The 19,861-nt window shown below is 50.5% G+C and overlaps 5 protein-coding genes across 5 annotated transcripts; 1 reads left to right on the plus strand and 4 right to left on the minus strand.

Moving 5' to 3' along the window:
- LOC110436263 (VQ motif-containing protein 11-like) lies at nucleotides 1,719-3,179 on the minus strand. The gene has a single exon (XM_021462808.1). It carries the CDS (start codon nucleotides 2,872-2,874, stop codon nucleotides 2,050-2,052), a length of 825 nt encoding a protein of 274 aa, XP_021318483.1. The 5' UTR covers nucleotides 2,875-3,179; the 3' UTR covers nucleotides 1,719-2,049.
- On the plus strand, nucleotides 4,275-6,727 carry LOC8068478. Its single transcript, XM_021463820.1, has one exon. The coding sequence runs from the start codon at nucleotides 5,849-5,851 to the stop codon at nucleotides 6,560-6,562; it is 714 nt and encodes a 237-aa protein (XP_021319495.1). The 5' UTR covers nucleotides 4,275-5,848; the 3' UTR covers nucleotides 6,563-6,727.
- Nucleotides 6,701-10,382, minus strand: LOC8068479 (uncharacterized vacuolar membrane protein YML018C). The gene is made up of 8 exons (XM_002448588.2): nucleotides 10,027-10,382; nucleotides 8,829-9,227; nucleotides 8,424-8,641; nucleotides 8,040-8,110; nucleotides 7,861-7,962; nucleotides 7,588-7,705; nucleotides 7,347-7,482; nucleotides 6,701-7,118 (listed from the first exon to the last, which is right to left on the minus strand). Exons 1-8 carry the CDS (start codon nucleotides 10,111-10,113, stop codon nucleotides 7,053-7,055), a joined length of 1,197 nt encoding a protein of 398 aa, XP_002448633.1. The 5' UTR covers nucleotides 10,114-10,382; the 3' UTR covers nucleotides 6,701-7,052.
- LOC110436511 (formin-like protein 14) lies at nucleotides 10,609-11,760 on the minus strand. The gene is made up of 3 exons (XM_021463660.1): nucleotides 11,711-11,760; nucleotides 11,241-11,306; nucleotides 10,609-11,074 (listed from the first exon to the last, which is right to left on the minus strand). The coding sequence occupies exons 1-3, from the start codon at nucleotides 11,758-11,760 to the stop codon at nucleotides 10,609-10,611; spliced, it is 582 nt and encodes a 193-aa protein (XP_021319335.1).
- On the minus strand, nucleotides 15,734-19,644 carry LOC8079571 (ubiquitin carboxyl-terminal hydrolase 22). The gene is made up of 3 exons (XM_002448589.2): nucleotides 18,461-19,644; nucleotides 17,422-17,552; nucleotides 15,734-17,226 (listed from the first exon to the last, which is right to left on the minus strand). Exons 1-3 carry the CDS (start codon nucleotides 19,261-19,263, stop codon nucleotides 16,463-16,465), a joined length of 1,698 nt encoding a protein of 565 aa, XP_002448634.1. The 5' UTR covers nucleotides 19,264-19,644; the 3' UTR covers nucleotides 15,734-16,462.

Here is a 19,861-nt window from a genome sequence, read left to right on the forward strand (position 1 = left end):
ATGCCATGCATGCATTGACAGATACTACTCCCCTCTCGGGGAAAAAAAATGATACTTACGGAGTACTCGAAAAAACGGGAATTATATTACTTTTAAGATGAAGAGAGTATATACAGATACATGTGCCAAACCTGCAAAAGTGCCAAGGCCATCCTCGCACATCTATCCTGGTCGGCGGAACGGGCCTAGCTGCATGCTGCTGTACCTGTACTCCATGCTCCTCCTACATGCTTACGCATGGAATGCAGTGCTGAATTGCTGATGCTGCTTACTACAGGGCACAGTGGCCTGCCTTTGCTGTTTTATTGATGGCGCATCCAGAGACCAGACCGGCAGGCATGAGCTATTGGGCCTGGGCAATAGTACACGCGCACGCACCTGAGCTCCCAATTAATACCACCACTAGGCACTAGCGTTCGTTCCGCGTCAGTAATTGGGCTGCCAAGCAGCTTGAAATTTGTCACGGGAATCCGGTTGGGACTTGACCGCTGAGAGGGAGGCATCGTACGTTCCGTTTCGTTTCTCTCCGTCCCTCTGGCGTGATGGCGTGTCTCAACGGATTCGTCCATCCACCAAATTCTTGTTTGGCGCTCGTGCGTCGCTATTGTACCCCAGGCGATGCAGGACGCCGGTGAAATCCGAGGGAAGCATCGAGGATCGGAGGTGGATGTCTGGATGATCGGCAAAGAAGTCACCATGGACCGGGGCTGTGGAGGAGGAGGAGATGACGGTGACAGTTAGTGTTTCGGATTTTCAGGGGAGCCCTCCATGGCCGGTGGGCTTAGAAAGGGAAGGATCCAACAGCGGCGATCACATCAGGCAGGTTGAGGGGCAACGAGTGACCGCCATTGATCGCCGCCGCCGAGCGGGCGGTGGGAGACAACCAGATGGACAATGTCCACCGGGGGAGGAGAGGGGAGGGGGGCGCTCTCATCACGCTTATCCAACTTGAATGATCTCATTCTCATGCATACGAAAGGAGTGCGCAATTCTGAAGGGATGATCATGACAGAGATGTCCCCCAACACAAATCATGTGAGCCATGAGCGGATCATGAGTAGCTCTCCCCATCATCCTGCGCTCGCTCTGCCGCAGCACGGCGGCATGGCATGGCGCCCGTGACTGTGGGGGCTACCTCCCACTTCCACACACACATTCCTCTCGTCTCGATAATTTGGTAGGTCCCCCACATGACAACAACGTTCGTGCAGATGTCGCCCGGCCCCATTGTCTGTCTCTATATATTCGATATTCCCTCTTCCTCTTACGCAAAAAAATTAAGGCCTTGTTTAGTTCCCAAAAAATTTTGCAAAATTTTTCAGATTCCCGGTCACATCGAATCTTTAGACACATGCATGAAGTACTAAATATAAACAAAAATAAAAACTAATTGCACAGTTTGGTCGAAATTGACGAGACAAATCTTTTGAGCCTAGTTAGTCCATGATTGGATAATATTTGTCAAATACAAACGAAAAAGCTACAGTGTCCATTTTGCAAAATATTTTGGAACTAAACAAGGCCTAAATAAAAGATGTCGCCTCATCCGGTCCTTGTCCCACAGGAGGAATAAACTTGACGTACGTTGCCACGTCGGCATGGCATCGGATCGATCACCTACGTCTACGTGGGACGCGTTAGAAACTTCAAACAACTTTGGGTTGCAAAGCGCGTGCACCTTTTGGGCAAATGGCATGCAGATGCAGGTCGATGGGGGGTTCCATTCCAATTCCAGGATCAGACGAAGTTGACCTGCTAGCTGCTAGTGCTAGTGGAACACAAGACAACATGACCCACCACACAAGACAGGAGACACATTTCACGCGTGATTAGATTCAGATATGGGAATAGTACGTACGTAGAGGATTAATTAGAGATCTACGAATTAAAGCCTAGCTAACAAGATCGGCTAATTAACAAGCGTACACGTTGCATACATGGACCATCATCTAATTCTAGCTTGCACAAATATATAGGCGGTACATGTAAACATATATGGAGAGACTGACGGTGGATTAACAGTCAACACGCATGACACTAGCTAGCTAGCTAGGCTCGCCGGAGTTCATTGATCCTGGGGGAGTGGACGGGGAACAGCGGCAGCAGCTTGGGCCGGTCGCCGTCGCCGGCCCGGGGCGACGCGTGCAGGTAGAAGCTCTTTGACGCGATGGCCTTCTCCTCCCGCTCCTCCTCCTCCCGGCTTATCATCACCACCCCCGCCCCGCCGCACGACGGCGACGACGAGTGCGGCGACGGCGTCATGGAAGAGGACGACGATAGCGACGGCGACGCGGACGCTGCCGCCAGCACCAAGTACGCGTCCATGGGCGACACCGGCGAGTGCATCAGCCCGTGGGCGCTGTGGTGGTGGGCGTGGGCGTGAGCGTGGTGGTGGTAGTAGTAGAACGACGACGACGACGATGGCAGCTGCGGCCGCGCCAGCTCCAGCCTGGCCGGAGCCGCGCGCCGCCTCTCTTGCAGCTTCGGCCGCCTCGGCGGCGGCGGCGGCGGCGGCGGCGCGTGCGCGATGGTCACCGCCGCCGCCTCGTCCTCCTGCGGCTTTGCCGGCAGCTTCTCCGCCGCCGCTGTCGTCCCGCCTGCTGCTGCTGCTGGTGCCGCGCCCGTGAGCTTCTGCACGAGCGCGCGGAACGTGGCCGGGTCGGCCTGCACGAACGTGGTGTTGTCGTCCACGACGCAGGTCGCGGCCGCTGCCTGTCTCACGACCTTGGGCGAGCGGGACGCCGCCATGACAAAGCTAGGTGAGCAAGCAAGCAAGGAGCGAGAGCAAGAGGAGGGAAGGCGAGGCGTGCGTGACCGAAGGAAGGCGGGATGGAGCGGCTGGTGGTAGCTTTTTAAGGGACAAAAAGGCTGCATTAAAGCCAAAGGGATCGGCCGGAGCCGGACGGCCGGCCCGCGACGGATGGATGGATGGCTACCGGACCTGGACCTGGACGGATCGTCGCAGTCGCAGGAGGACAGGGGTCTTTTCTGCCCTCGCTAAACCTTTGGCCCCCCGGACGCTACCTTTATTGCCGTGTCCATGCAGGCTGTGCCACTGTGGCTGCGACTACGACTACGACGCGAGCGCGAGAGAGACGACGACGGACCCGCGACTGCGCGGCGTCGTAACGTAGAGTACGTGTACGTGCATGATGTGCAGCATCACGCATCTTTTCCGGCCGGCCCCTAGCTATCGTGTGCTCCTCTTTGCGTAGGTGTAGGCACGTACCCCGTACGAACACGATAGGAATACGGTCGAGGGACCGCCGGCCAGCCGGCTGCTATATGGCTATCGACTATGGTGGTGTCATGGTGGGGTGTCTCCGGCATTTCTGCTCGAGAGAGCCTTCACTCTTGATCAGGTACAGTACAGCATGCACATCTGCAGGAGGCAGGTAGACGATGCCGACTGACCTAGCAAATGCAAAGCAATGAGAGGGATAGCACACAGCGCATAGTACCACTCCTGATGAGGCCGACGCTTAGCTTTAATAAATGACGCGTTCAGGCGCCGGCTGGCTCGGGAACAGTACCACGAACAAGTACGTGGCTTTCTTGACGACTCACAGTTAGTCTCCGAGAAGAACGTCACCGATCAGAGCAAAGCGTAGCGTAGCGTGATGGCCTTCACGAGTCGTGCGTACTAGCGGATGTTGACGCCGGCCGGCCAGCCCACCACGCACGGCCGGCCGCAGAGGATCCCCCGGCCCCCGCCGCTGCAGCCCGCGCTTGCGTGAGGGAAAGAGGAAGGTGTTGCTTCCGGGGCGGGCCATCAGCTGCGCCGCTTGCAACGCCAGACACCGGCCTTGGCCTAGTCATCGTGCGCGCCCATGCTCCAGGTCGCCGCCGGACGCCGTCCAGCCTCCTGGGCGCCGCGCCGCTGTCCCGTGTTCCATCCGCCGGGATCCGGCCAGAGACTGCCGGAGCTCCGACGACAAGTGGACGATGATGCTTGCTCTTTCTTGCTGTTGCACTGCCAGTATGGGTATGGGACAGCGCAAGAGGAGCATGTAGGAGCTGACCTGTCAGGTCGTACGCGCTGTCGTCCACGTCGAATGGGACCCCGTGGTCCAGTTGTCACGTAACGTCACTCGCCGGCCGGCCCGTGTTCACGTGGAGGGCTATTGGCTAGTCGTCGTGTGTGCTTCACTCATCTGTCGGCCGGCCAGCCGGAGGAGCGAGCTGCCTGAGTTGCGTGAGCGAGAGGAGACCGCGCATGCAGCTTGGCTCGCGGTCCGTCGGTGGTCTGGTCGACCGTGCAATACGCATGCGTACGTGCGGCCGAACCGACGCGCGCGCTAGTGTTTCTTCAGGCAAGTACGTACGTACGTGCTGTGCACTGGCGTCATGGCTCATGACGTCTTCGGCCAGCACGCAGTCGTGTCGGCTCGTCGTCGCTGCAGATAGAGGCCGGCCGGTACATGCCTGCCGGTCACGCACACGCACTGTCTCGCGGTCAACTACGCGCACGCTGGTTAATACGTAACGTACGGGCTCATTATTTCACAGGTATCGTTGCACACGGCACATGCATGTGAGCTGCAGCACGGAGCAGCTGTCCAGGCACGCGCGCGATGCAAGTTCTCTCGTGCTCGTGCATGTTGCGTTTGAATGTTTGTTATGGCTAATGGAAGGAATGGGGGAGTGTAATTTTTATAATCATATTGCCAGTATGATTATTGGGATTCTTATCACTTATTAGGAGCATGCATCCATCCATAATAAGGACCATAAGCACGAGTTCAGACTTGTACCAGCACAGCAGGCAACGTCAGAGAATCGACGCACCCAGACGCAGTCCTGTCTGGCAAGTTGCAACGTGGGGGCCCTGTTGGGTCTCACTCTGTTGCCTGTTGGCCATTGCCTGACGGAATCAGCAGCGCTCGAACCACAAGTACCCTAACAATACGTCCATAACAATAAGCAGCAGGAATCTGAATTAAGTGAATAACACCAGAACTGTGCTCACTGATGGTCTCAGTCCTGCGTGGGCCTCGTTCAGGCTTCAAACTAGCAGGTACTAATACAGTACCTTGCAAAAGTGAGTGGGCCGGGGATATGCATTTGGGCGAAAAGCAACTGGTCCACTTGATATCTCCTCATCTCATCTCATCTCAGCGGCAAACTCGATTAGCCTGTAGTGAGAGCTGAGATGAGAATAAGAGGGACAAACGCGCGAGGCCTCAGGTTCACGTGTCACGGGCTCACGTTTAAAATGAAGGCTGCAGGGCTGCTGAATATATCCTGACACGTTACTGACGAAAAACGCAACTACTCACGTTCTCACGGCTTCACGTTCTCACGGAGTACTCCTGTATTTCCACTTCGGCTTTCATTGTGGTCGCTCTCCCCTCACGGCCTCACGTACTGACCAGTGATCAGATTACCTTTCCGCTCAGACATGGAAGCTTTCTCCAATTTTCTTCTTGTTCGTCAATGGCCTCGCAAAGCCTGGGATGTCGCCCATGGGCTGATCACTGATGGTGGGCTCCGGCCTTAAGCTTTAGCGCCCAATCGGCCCAAGGATTTTGTTCGAACCAACCAGCCGCTGACCAAAAGAAAAGGTTATCGAATATATTCAATCGGTCGATAAGCATGAATGAAACCAACCAATTGTCTAAAAATTGGCTAATTGCAATGCACGACCAGACCAGGCCAAACCAAACCGCCATCGCGCAAACAACGATATCGACGTCGCAACTCGCAAATGGCCCCTCGATACGCCACCGACGAGAGAGATATCCGACCGTGACTCGGTGACACGAATCCGAGCAGAGCCTCCGGCGGCAACCGGGGCGCGGGCCGGCACGTACAACGTAGGCACTGGCCAGGCGCGCGGGAATCGGGGATGGACGCGCTTCGCCCGCAGGTCCTGCACGTAGCCGTGGCCGGCCACGCGCTGGCCGTGGTGGAGCGCGACGGCACGAGCGACCCGGCCACCGGCCGCGTCCTCACGGGCTCCTGGCTGTGGGACTCCTCCCTGGTGCTGGCCGCCCACCTCGCCGCGGACTCCCGCGCCAGGCGCCGCCTCCTTGGCGCCACCGTCGTGGAGCTCGGCGCGGGGAGCACAGGGCTCCCGGGCGTCGCGGCCGTGGCCTGCCTCGGCGCCGCGCGCTGCGTGCTCACGGACGTGGCCGCGCTGCTCCCGGGCCTCAGGGCCAACGCGGACGCCAACGGGCTGGGCGCCGCGCGCGCCGACGTGCGCGAGCTCCGGTGGGGTGATCGGCTCCAGCTCGAGGACGACGACGAGAGGGTGGGCGTCGTGCTCTTGTCCGACGTGTTCTATGACCCCGACGACATGCCGGCGATGGCGGCCACGCTGCGCGGGATGTGGTGGACGGACGGCGATGATGACGAGGACGGCGGCGGCACCGTGGGGTGGGCGGCGAGCGAGGTGCGGGACAGCGTGCTGGAATGCATGGACGTGCTGCGGGAGCATGGCTTTGAGGTGGCCGAGGTCGACAGGGTCACCCGCCCGCTGCTGCGTGACCCCGGAGAGACTGCCGCCTTCGCCGTCTATCGCGTCTTGCTCCGACAAGGCGACAATGGGATTGGGAGTTGACTTTGGTTGCTCGCTAAGCTACTAGCAGAATGTACACTTGTCACCTTTGACTTTCACGTTGCCTGTGCAGTAAATCATTTTCACTTTTCATTTTTCATTGTCGCACATATATGGCAACTTGTACTACTTGCCCATTCATTTTTCTGCAACTTGTAGTTCCTTTTCCTGCTAATTCATTCTTTGCAATTGCCATGAACATGGGTCGAAAAGGAATAAAGGGGCATTGCAAATTTACAAGCGTGCAAGCCTGTGGACATGGCCGAGAACGACGGCAGTTTACACTGTCGCGCAATTTGCAGTTGAGAATTTACAGTTGCAAAGGGTTGCTACAACGCTGGCTTTCACTACCCACCACGGCAAAATTCACCGCCCCTATGTTCAAAGGAGCAAAGGGAAAAGAACCCACGTTTTCTGAAGTATTTGTCAAACCAACCCAATCTTTGAGCTTCCAGATGTACACTCTAATAAGGACCTGTTTTGGTTTATGAAACTATAATAGCCCTAGAGAACGTGAAAACCGATCTGCAAGGTTCGCGATAACAAATCCTGAAAATACCTGCGTATGAACAAAGCTCACATGGCTAAACAGAATGACAATGTATGCAAAAGCCAGCTGAACGGTGAAGAGGAACACATAATTGAACATGGTGATGCAAACAAGTTAAGAACACAAGGCTCTGTCGGAACAAAACCTTCAAAGCATTCAAATTGGTTGCTGTCGTAAGATGGTAGATATTTGACATAAATCAAGCTAAAAAAATACCGAGCTGCTGGATACTCGTACCTGGACAGAACCAAGAATATATACTGCTGAATAGTGACGGCCGTGAATGATCATATCAGCAACCATTGCTAGCGGAATTGTGAGAGACATGCCTAGGGTGGCCACCAAGGGAGTAGTCCAAACAACAGAAAGAGCCCTGGCCACAAGTTCTATGGTCAGTCTGTCACAGTAACCCCGAGTATGCAGTAATAATAGAATGGTCTGATTAATATAAAAGATATTAGCCTTCTTTAACACATACCAGAAGTAGTCTGATAGTACACTTCCGATTAGGCTATTTGCCACCACCACTTCATCCACTTTAGCTGAGTGGGGCATTGAAAACTTTGGCTCAATGCCTAGTGCGGTTAATGGCCAGACTGAAATAAAAACACAATAACAACATTTATTTAACATAAGCCAACCATGAAAGACAATAAGAATGCACAATTAAGAAATTTCCAGAATGTGATTATATATTTCGAATTTGTATACTTCTGCTATATTAAATTGGAACAGGGAAATAAAATATTACCAATCCACCAGAGAGCAACAAGGGTAAAAAGTCCAAGATAACCAAACAGTTTTTGGACATCAACCTTTTCTCCTTCCTCTCCACAAAATTTTTTAAGCAGCACTGAAATAATATTGAAACAATTAGGGGGCTGAATTCATAGAGATCAACAGCAAATAAAGCAAAGTAAAACAACCTACCAGTAAATAGGCCATAGGCGATTGCTGACATAAGACCAAACATATCACCTAGAAGAGTCCTCTGTGTAGCACTGCAATTGTAAAACTTGCATATCAGCAGCAAGGAAATACAGTTGAAAAAAGGCATTTCCATCCCCAAAGTTGTTTTTTTTTGTCTCATGTCCATCACTATCAAGTCATGTGAATATAAAAATGAAACATTCAATGTTCGTTGTTTTTAACACAAAAAACAAATCAAGCCAACAAACTGAATACTGCTAGTTGTAAGCAACGCCAAGGGAAACTCCAACGTTATACATCATCATGCAGTCATGAACCTCTGTGATTATCAGAGATTCAGAGTATATATAAAAGAGTAAAGGCCAAGAATAATAAATCACTCACCCAGATTTGCCTACTTCTGATTCATCAGATGCCCACGTCTGGCCCATAGTTGTCATTACAACGCCAGCCATGCTAATGAAAACAGCAATAACTTTCGCCGCATTTATGGAGTCTTGGCCAAGTAAAACACCAATGAAAAGAGTGAAGAGTCCTGAAGTTGAAGACAGTACGGTGGTACTGGCAACACTAGTTCTTGCAAGCGCTGCATTCGATAAATACTGCATTCATTCAGCATAAAAACAATGAGTTAGCTTTACCTATCAAAATTTTCTTTTATGATTGAAAGTTAGGCTTTCAGAAAAATATGTCAATAGTTTTTTTAGAACAAATGTCAATAGTTATTCACATGAACATTTCGAGTCCCCTGGAATTACAAATTAACATGCAAAGTCATTGTAAAATTACCTCTGTGACAAACCATAAGGGGCAAAGATACAATCCATAAGTTGCAATCTCCTTTGTGGAAAGTTGCTTGTCCTTGAAAGCACCATCATTCATTTCAGTGATTCCGTATATGAGTGGTTTTGTCTCTTCTACTACAGGAATGCTCACATCAGTGCAATTTATCACTATAGTTTTCTGTGATTCCATTTCCAACACCTTCTGAAATTCACCATTCTTCAAAGGGGCACTACCACCAAAGGAAGATTTGCTTGCAATTTTTAAAGCACTAGTGTTTCCAGAATGCCGTCTCATTGAGTTGTATATGAAGTCTTTTAGAAATGACAAAGGGAGATATATGACCATAAGGGAGGCCCCCAAGTAAGTAATTGCAAACGGATGTTTGTACTTTGTGAATATCCCCTGCACAAAAGATTTAGTTAGAAGATGAAAAAATAATATATTTTGCAAGATGAACTTTACAAAGATCAAGAAAAGATAATCAAGAACTAGAAGCTGAGGCGTTTAAGTGTTTTGCAGTCATTGGAGGTGACGAAATTCTACTACCAATAACCTCTAATTCTACCATGGTATCTCCTTTAATCATGTATTGTAGGTGATCAAGCATATCAGAACCACCCCCAATCAGGCACAGATGGACTGTGACAACTACCACATGATTAATACTTTGACAAAGTTTACATGAACAAAGCTAAGCACTGAAGACTGACGACAGGCAGGTACAAGTCGTTAAACCATTAACAGCAGATTTGATGGATATCCATATGAGCACACATACATGAAATTTTGGAGGTTAGCTCCAAACTTATATACAGTAGAAGGCAAAAGAATTGACTTTTCTTTTCTTTTTAATGGTATAAATAAAATCCAGTGGTGAAGCCTCGGGGATTCAGAATGATGCCGTATGTTCTTTTAAGACTCGGGGATTCAGAATGATGGATATCCATATGCATAACATTCCCCTGAGAAATTTTCTATACAGGTAACCTTGCGCGTTACTTTTAAAAATGAGTCGAGATGCAGAACAACACCTCCAAGGCGGTTCAACAAAAATAATCTGATAAGCACAGAGCATTTACGCCCGAAACGAACCGAACCAAACCAATCCGATAAGCAAGCATGCATCCCAAGCCAAGATCCAAGAACCTCCAATCAAAATAAACAAGTAAAGCGCATAAGGATTACAGAATCCACACCGCACCTGCGTGACCTCGGCGGAGAGGACCCAAATCAGCACAACGGCGACGATGAGGCAGAGGCCAGCTCGGTACTTGAGACCGGAGCCCATGTCCGCAGCAGGCAGGCAGGCAAGCAGCCCTGACGTTGGTTCTTCTACCACTGAAAAACTACGGCGAGAAGGGCGGGCGGGCAATTTAAAACCGCGCGCGACCTCACCTCACCTCACCACCTCGCCTGGCCCCGGGGCGGCGGGCACACGCGTGCGGTGCGCGAGCCTCGTCGCCTCGGCATCCGCCTCGCTTCCCTCCTCACAGAAAGAGCGGGGAGGGGAAGCGGCGCGGGGCGAGGCGGGGCGGAGGAGGAGGAGGAGGGGAAGCGGCGGTTTTGGCCCAGGGAGGGAGGAGGCGTGGGCGGGGTGGGGCGGGGGGTAAAGCCAGCCGGGGGTGACCTACCCACGGAAGTTTCTATTTTGGTGGTGGTCGCCCCGAGGCCTGGCGGGCGCGACCGGAGAGGCGGAGCGGCCCCGGGAGGGACGACGCGCTGGCGCTGGCCTGGCCGCCTGCGTGGTGGTGGATTCGGCGTCAAGCAACGGGGAAACGTGCTGCTATGGGCGCGGTGGCGGTGGTGGATTCGGCGTGGAAGGCGAGCTTGCTATGGGCGCGGTGGCGGTGGCGGACGGCGAGTTTTGGGTGGGAACTGGGAAGCAGGTGCGCGCGCGCGGCGCGGGGGGGAGTATTTGGCTTGGCTCTGGCTGGTTGGCGTTGGCGGGCGCTGGACGCAGGTGGAGGTGGTGGTGGCGCTCGGGTTCGCACGGGCGTTGCTGTCCCGGCGGATGCGGAGGGGACTCCCGGTCGCTCTCGGTCTCGGTCACATCGCACGCACTCCTGCCGTGTGGGGACGCGGGGGCAAAGTTTTGGTTGATCTCGGACTCTCGCCATGGCACGGCGTGATGGGATTGGATGGAAACCCGACCGGTTCGCTTGCTATTCGGCCGTGCTGGAGTGCAAGTCTCGGTCGTAATAGTCGGTGCTGAATTGCTGACGGTGAACAGGTTGGCTCGCGCGGGACCACTGTGGTTTTTTTTAAAAAAAAAGAAAGAAAGAAAGAAACTGTGCTTTGGGACGTTCGTACCGGTCACGGCGCTGAGGCTTCAGGCTTGGCTTGAGAGCCTGAAAATGCTGGTCGTGTAGACACAGGTGTAGATGTAGGTCAACTGACGATAACTAACAGACTAACCGCGTGACCGCCGATCGATCATCGATGTAGTTTGCACGGTACGCTGCCAGGAGCGTTGAAACTGAGCTGAGATTTGTGAATTGCGATCGTTTTCACGGGGAAAAGTACAGTATACGTCAGTGTTTTTTTAGTCTTTCGACGAGCCGTGACTTGAAAGGCCTGCAAAGATAACAAACGATCCGCTAATATAACTGACAGGCGATGATCGCCCATGTTCTACTGATGAAACGCGGATAGTGACTTCGTGTTAACTTATGCAGACGAATTGAAGAAGCCCGTATTGCCAGGATCATTTGAGACGTAGACCCCTGCATTTGTCCTTTCGGTCCCAAAACAGCCTTGTATGTTTCAAGCCAGCTGTTTCTTTTACAAATTTAGTACTAGCTCGAGAGACTTTAGAGTAACAAACAGAGACAAGAAGTGTATATCCACTGGCGGATGATGCTTTTCTTTCGCTCGCTGTCCAATACCCAACTTGGCGCATGTATGTATAGCTGCTGCAAAACCAGCAGATGGCCATGGCCCTAGAATTGCTATTCTTTTTTTTTCGAATGCGTGCTAAGCACGTGCTTCTTTAAGGGAAAAAGGAGTTCTTAAATACATGAACGTCCGGAAAGGGCGAGATGCCGTATCCGGAACGCCCCACACACTACACAAAGCACCGGCTAGAACGGTGGAGCGGGAACAGTTGTACTTCTAACAGGATGGTCTGCTGGGGGGGAGGGGTAGAGAGCGTGATCTAAGGCACGAGGGAGGCGAACGCCGCTAGGCTACGGAAGCCCGCCGCGATCCAGGAATCGGCCTCCTCCTTGACACGATCCAGTAGGGTGGTCGCAGGGGATGGGTCGTCGTCGAAGACTCTCCGGTTGCGTTCTTTCCAAAGCATCCAGGAGACGAGAAGCACAAGTGTGTCGAACGCCTTCTGTAGGTCGTCGTGGAACCGCGCACGCGTCCGCAGCCACCACTCCAGCAGCGTGTCATCCGCGGTGGGCGTCAGGTGACCGAGGGCAAACGTAGACAGGATGCACAGCCACACCTCGCGCGTGTAGACGCATTCAGCCAGCAGGTGATCGTGCGTCTCGTCCAGCTGGTCGCAAAGAACACAGGTGGGGGACTGCTGTAGTCCGTGGCGCGCTCGCCGCTCCGAGGTCCAGAGACGACCATGGAGGCCCAGCCAGAAGAAAAATTTGACCTTGGGGGGGGGGGGCGCGTGTCTTCCACAGCTCGCGTGCGCCAAGAAGCTCGGTCGTTCCCGCAAAGAAGGCGCGATACGCAGAGGCGCTGGAGTAGTCGCCCGACGCTGACAAACTGGCAAATAAACAAGGCGCACACGTACAGGTACATCATGGCGCATATTGCAGGCACATGATAAGAAGTTTGCCGTTTCTAATCGTTGGTCTTCTTGTTAAAAAAAACGTTGTTCTCATGGACCTTGTCACCATGACGTGTGTCCCCACAAGGCCACAACTTGTTGTAGCTGGAACAACTAGACTAGTACGTATTTCCAAACGGCTTTTTACGCACCAGGACATAATTATATATCCATGATGCAGTTGACAGGAACACAATACCTCCAAACGGGGAAACCCAACTCCCGCTCCCGCACAACTCGTGCGTCCGGCCTAACTGAAGAAAGATTCAGGTACGGCGGACTTGCTTGTCAGTAGTATGTTACAAATTAAAGAGGGCCTTGTGCGTGCCTTGTGTGTGCTGTATGTATCATCCAATTGAACAGATATGGACATGAATGGCACAGGTCGTTTTCGGACAGTGATGCACAGCGCAACTCAACCGACAGTCGTTTGATCCTCTACCGGGAATTATCCATTATTCTCAGAGAAATTCCATCATGTGCGTGTGTGCTGTGGCGAGCAGCCGTTACTTTCAGCCTTTCATGGATGCTAGCTAGCTACTGACCTACCGTGCAAATACCAGAAATTTCGTGCGCCGCTCCAGATTTATCAGGGGACGTGATCATGCATGTTTGATGGGTACGGTGCTATGGTCTTTCATCTTTGTGTCGGCGCACGCACGCTTTGTTCGTTTAGTTGATAAACCATGACAGAAAGTATTATTAGTTGATTTTTTGTGAGAAAAAAATATTGTTGAATGACTAATAGATTCGACTAATAAATTTAAGCTAACAGACCCCGATGCAACACAGTTAAGAAACGCAAGACGACCTTATGCATGGTCACGCAACGAAACTATGGAATGGAAGCAACTGATTATTAGGCGTTAGTTGGTTGAGTTGGAGGCGAGCAAAGAAGGGGTGAAGAAGCAAGAAAGCAACGGGCCCGTGCATCCCACGGATTTGCTCACATGCCGGTGCAGTGGCCGCGAGCCATATGATCCTGGGAGTACCAAGGTGTGGCCGTGTGTGGGGCACGGGCGCACGGCAGTCAGCAGCAGCTGGCTCCACTCCACGATGGCCGGCCAGCGAAGCGAAGGTTGGGTGGAGGGGAAAGCGGCATGCGTGGCGTGCGCTGTGCGTTCCTTGTCCTTCCAGAAAAGGGCGCGGGCGGGGCGGCTACTACTACTAGACACTAGTACACACGCATGAATGCACGATGATTGTCTGCAGAATGCGGCTACTGTACTGCTTCTGTAATGCAATGTCGATCGTGGTCAGCTGAGTGCGTAGCTGATTAAGGAAGGCAAACCATTACTACGTAACAATAACAAGATATCTCCGATCAAACTTGAGTGGCCTTGTTTAGTTCCTAAAAAAATTTACAAAATTTTTCAGATTTTTCGACACGTCGAATCTTACGCCACATGCATGAAGCATTAAATATAGATAAAAGAAATAACTAATTATACAGTTTACATGTAATTTACAAGACGAATCTTTTGAGCTTAGTTAGTTTATAATTAGACAATATTTGTCAAATACAAACGAAAGTGCTACAGTATCTATTTTGCAAAAAAAAATAGAACTAAACATGGCCTAAATGGCCGTCGGTTGATAGCTGATACGGAAGAATAGTATAAATTTTGATATGATGTCATTCCGTTACCAATGCCATTGACGTTCAGTGCACAAGGTCAGTTACAATGATATTTAACGTACATTTTGTGTAGAATCAAATTAAATTGCGGTTTATAAAACTATGCACAGTAAATGGAGATTATTTTTATGTTTTATGCCAAATCTACAATGCAAATTCCTTTGCGAATGAAAATATTTGTTGGATGTACGACTGACATTGTGTATAAGTGAAAAGAATAATTAGCAGTCACAAGCAGACATATAAGTATTCATTCAATACCTTAGTTAGTTAGTTAGTTACTGCGCAAGGGCCCTTATACATGATGTTCCTAGATATTGGGATATAGATTAAGCCGGCCCAATACCCAATTCAACAACAATAGTGTAGAGACCCTATAGGGTCAACCACTATTTTTGGTGTCAAATTCGTTGTGACACCATGGGCCACTAACCAAACCATGTTGTTAACTTGAGAGAAATACTTGGAAGAATAAGGTAATCTTGGAGCTTGTTTTCAGTTGAGATGGTATATAACTCTAAATAAACTTGAGTCTAAGATCTTCGAAATCAGAGTTCATAGTGAGAAGCTATATCGTACTTTAGTATTATTATTAGGTAGAGATCATGAAAATATAGTCGATGTTATGGTGTACAATGTGTAAGAAATAATGCATGCTACCATATAATGTGTTTGTAGGGTTAACCTGATCAGTCACCACTTTATAAAATTATCAAGTAACTGTAGCAAAATTTAGTTACCAACAATGCCTTACAAGTCTAAAGAAATTTGAACGTGCACCTTATGTTTTTAGGGCTTTTCTCATGTGAATCCACTGGGTTTTATTCCTTTTCCGTGGGTGTAGTGTGAGAGGAGCAGGAGGTGATGGCCGGCGAGGGAGACGTCATGGAAGAGGCGAGAGATGTGACAGATTGAGAATGCCACACGACGGGGCAGTAATAATTTTCACTCGAATATTCCACGTGGCAACTTATGGATATTCTGGGCTAAATATAACTTCAAATACAAGTCCTATTCCTTTATTGCCAATGACGACCTATCGAAGTAGAAGCTCACCGTGGATGCTCCATCTCGCCTCTGATGCGAGTTGCCTAGGCATGGTATGACACGAAGAAAGAAAAGAAGACGGAAGCAGAGCGCCAGAGCGGCTTGAGCGTAACGGCGGAAGATCCCCGAGCACATAACAGCGCAAAAGCGACAATTCAGTTCACATAACAGAGAGAAAGAAACGTCTTGCTGCTCTTCGCCATAACAGTCAAGAGCTAGTCATAAACTCCCACTAATAATATAATAGCTTGATGCCGTCTGGCACAGGGCACTGGCCTCAGGTTTAAGCTCGTTGAGCAGGGAGCTCTACATTAGCAGTGGTCTATTCGTCACAAGTCACAATCACAATTCACACATGGGTCGGAATCTAGGATTCGCCTCAGATTCACACCAACTCATATCAGAGCTCCAATCAGATTTTCAAACGAGAAGGGATGGCAAAATGCAACTCGCATGATATCTCCATGTTCCTGCTCATCCCAGCCCTGTTGTAATCTGCCTTACATTTTCTAACCTCAATATAAGACAAGATTGGTGGACACTATGACAACTGCTATAGATTTCAGCTCATCCATTAAAACCAAGGCCAAGCAAAAAAGCAAGGGAGCAATACACAACGAACAGTATCAGCAAGAAAAACTCTACCTTCAGTAGAGCAAGAATGCAATTGGTGAAAGGAACACATTAAAAAATCGGTTCCCTTTATGTTTTCTTTCCACATTTTATACTCCTCCCCTTGCTCAATCCAATATTAAACACCAGCGCAGCTGGTTAGAGCATCCTCACCAGTCACCACCGCTGGTATCAAATAATGAAGCACTTGAGTTTTAACGAAATCACCACAAGAAATCCATTAGCCAGGATAGTACAATAACTCGATGCATAAATTTAAGCATCTTCTCTTGGGCAGCTGTCTGTAAAGAAAATTGCCATAAATTCGAGCATCTTCTCTTGGGCAGCTGTCTGTAAAGAAAATTGCCGGAAAAAGCTTCCCTCTGATTGGAACTATAGGTCAGTGGAGAATGAAAAACTTTGCCAGGCCATGGCTGTGCTGTGCATACGACACACATTTTTTCTCTTGATTGAGAAACTACATGTGTATCTGATTCGGTGACAACTTTTTTTCTGGTGGTCTCGAGTAGTGCCATCAATGTTTGCTTCAGATTAGACTGTGGCTGCTCTTTCACAAGCTTTGTAGTAAAGCGTCTTCTGCACATAGAAGAGCATGTATGCCTGAGAAGTCCTGACAGTATGCTCCTCAACTCTGGTTACCCAGGCATCATCACATTTGTACCAATGATTGTTTAACCTCAGATATGTCACATAATGGCCAGCTTCTAGCTTACCGCTATGCGTGATCACTGCAAATATTTCAAATTCTGATGACATTTCTGAAACTGCATCTGCATCACTAGCTTCTGCAGGAAATATGCGGTTACCATATCTACTTCTGAGAATAGATGATGACAAATAAGGTGCCATGTCAAGGGAGAAAGGAAACTGCAAACAGTGATCAACTTTCCTCGACACCTTTTTGACTGATGAATGCTCAAATCTCTTTATGTGAAAGCAGGAAACTAATGGAAGCCTGCGAATGGACATTTGCTTCAGGGACTCTTGCCTCTCGTTGCAGTGTTCACAGAAGAACTTTTGCTCAGCATCAAGTCTCTCAGACCTTGTAAACCGTTCCAAACACCTCATTAGTGTTGACACCTTGGAATTCATGCCAGCCAAGCCACGTTCCCCATTGCGCACATGCGGCTTTGTATTTGCAACACCAAAAGAACTGTTATCTCCAGCATCCATGTCCAAAGAAATGTCCATACAGGGCTCAAAAGTTGTGGATGTGAACCCACAGCTTGTGCAGGTGACATCTGACCTCAGGATACCAGAAAACACTCTGTGGGCAATGCAACAGTCCCCATGGCCTAATATGAGAACAGATGACAGTGTTAGGATCTGACATTATTTATGATTATTTTTACTCAAGACAAATCATGTTCCAACAAATCAAATGGAAAAGTTATCTAGAATAAAAATATGATATGTAGCCACTTGATACAGATTTCAGTTGACTGCAGAATATGCAAAGGTCTTTTGTCCAGAAATTAGCAGAAGCTTACCTTGGGCTTGGGCATGTGACTTTTGTTGGTCGTCCTTTATATTTTCATGGATATGGTCAAGGATGGAAATAAAGAATTCATGAGCATCCTGTTGCTCGTAGCTTGCGAGGTTTGATGCATGCTGCCACCAACTAAAAAATCACAATGATACTCAATAATCAGAAGAAAATTAAATACTTCCATTCAGATTGTAGAATAAATAGATGTCATATTGTTTATGCTCAGTTTCACAGAAGACTAGAAAAATTAATTTAAGCATACAATTCATATGATCCAGATATCCTCAAACATGGGAACTGTAATAAAGTCCAGCCAATATAGACCAAGTGCCCAAGAATACCTATAAACTCACCTGGCCATCTGTTACCTGCATTGAATTTGCAGATTTTTATGCATTTTATCAATTTAATTTTCTTTGACAGTTTAATGACTGCTAAGCATGCCAGATGACTTAAGCAGTTAGGCCCAATAGGTTAACTTGAGAGCTTACGGTTATATGTTCTATATAGGATAGGATGCCATGTCACCAACCAATTGTCATGTATTGAGACGTGTAACTGTTCCCCCTTTTCTACTAGCAATACAATAACATATAATGCTACAAAATGCCAAGCCATGTCATCAATCAATTGCCATGTATTGAGATGTGTAACTGTCCTCCCTTCTCTACTAGCATTAGAGTAACATATAGTGCTAAAAATGCCTCCCTCTTTAGTTGCATATTCTCTGCTCATTCCATTTTGTATTAAGTAGCTCCATTTGCAATCCTGCACGATCATGGTCTAGTTGAAATACAAGGCATATAATCCAAATAACACTGTAATGTATCTTTGCAAGCCAGAAATACAACCCAACATCTCAGGCAAGATTCCCTTCCCAGCGTTACAACTCGTCAAGAACCCATTTTAGCTACCATATAAATATTAACTTTGCTTTCCCAATACGCAATGGAATCCAACAGAAAGGAAGACAGCATGCTGCTATAAACCCGAAGTGGCATCAACCATTGCGATTAGCACGCGAGATCCAGAGTCCAGACCTATATAGAAACTTGGCGGGGCTGTACGGCATGCGCTCCCCGGAGAAGGCCGCAGAGTAGATCTCGTCGAGGTCACAAGCGAGGCACGCGACCCTGGCGGCGTCGGCGTCCGTGGCGCGGTGTCTGACGGGCGTGCGGCGCGGGCAGAGGAACCGATTGTGGCGATCGCCGAGGAAGTAGTTCCGAAGCGGGGGCGCGTGGAGGAGCGCCTGGAGCACGGAGTTCATGAAGCAGGTGTTGCCGAGATTGTTGAGCCCCCGCAGCCCCGCCGGTGCGGCGGCGGAGGCGGATGTGGTGGGGTCCGCGGAGCTCATGAGCGCGAACTCGGCCGGATCTGGCGCCCATGCGCGGTAATCCACGCGCCGGCGCTTGCGGAGCGCCGCGGACGGGGACGGGGAGGAGGCGGAGGTGGAGGGGAGGAGCGAGGAGGACTGGGCGAGGAAGACGGCGTGGTCGAAATCGGGATCGTAGACCTGGTCCCCGCAGGCGGCGCAGAAGAGCTCGGCGCGGTCGACGTCGACGGCGATCTGGTGGCCGGGCCCCGCGGAGGCGGAGGCGTGCGAGGCGGCGTGGGAGGGGCAGAAGACGGCGGCGCAGGAGAGGCAGGCGTAGAGGCGGGAGGTGGGGGACGGGGCCGCGGCGGCGCAGGGCGAGCAGCGCGGCAGCTCGCGCGGGTCCCGCCGGATCTCGGGGCGGCCGAGCGGGCGCACGCGCAGGCAGCGGCGGAGGAAGCGCAGCGGGCGCGACGACAGGCGGTGCGCGGCGAGGTGCGGGCAGGGCGGTGGCGCCGACGGGGTGGACATCGAGGACGGGAAAGGGGGCGGATTGGTGGGGACAGCGGCGGCTGCCGCGGGGTGCGGGCCGGAGCGTGACGGCAGGTGATGCGGTGCGGGGACGTGGTGGAGGGGGGAGGTGGGGTGGCGAGGCGGTGGACGGGGGGATGATGGTGGCGGTCGTGGAGATGGACGGTTTATGGGTCGGAAGTCGGAACTCGGAAGAGGCGGTTCAGGGACAGTGGTGCACTACTGCAATGCACTGCAGGATCAGGAACGGGCGATCAGGCTTTCCTCAGCTTTGCAAACTCAAACCATAGCATATCATCAAATTTAATCCACATTCCACAACGAAGTTGACATTTGGGACAGCTAGAATGTAGAGACTACATGGGCCATCTAAGCATTTTGTGACAAGCATTGAGGCTGTGTTCGCTTCTATTAGAAGCTTTTTTTTCGAGAACATGCAACGGCATGTGTTTCATTAAGCAGAAAACCCAGACTTAAAATAAAGTAATCCGCAGATTACTCCACACAAGTACACAATACAGAACACAAAAGAAAACACGCCACAGAGGCGCCAACCTAGTCAACCAGCTCGGCGGGCGTCAAGAGCTCCCAAAGGTCT

Source organism: Sorghum bicolor, chromosome 6, assembly GCF_000003195.3.
Source record: "Sorghum bicolor cultivar BTx623 chromosome 6, Sorghum_bicolor_NCBIv3, whole genome shotgun sequence".
In the NCBI taxonomy this organism is placed as follows: Eukaryota; Viridiplantae; Streptophyta; class Magnoliopsida; order Poales; family Poaceae; genus Sorghum; species Sorghum bicolor.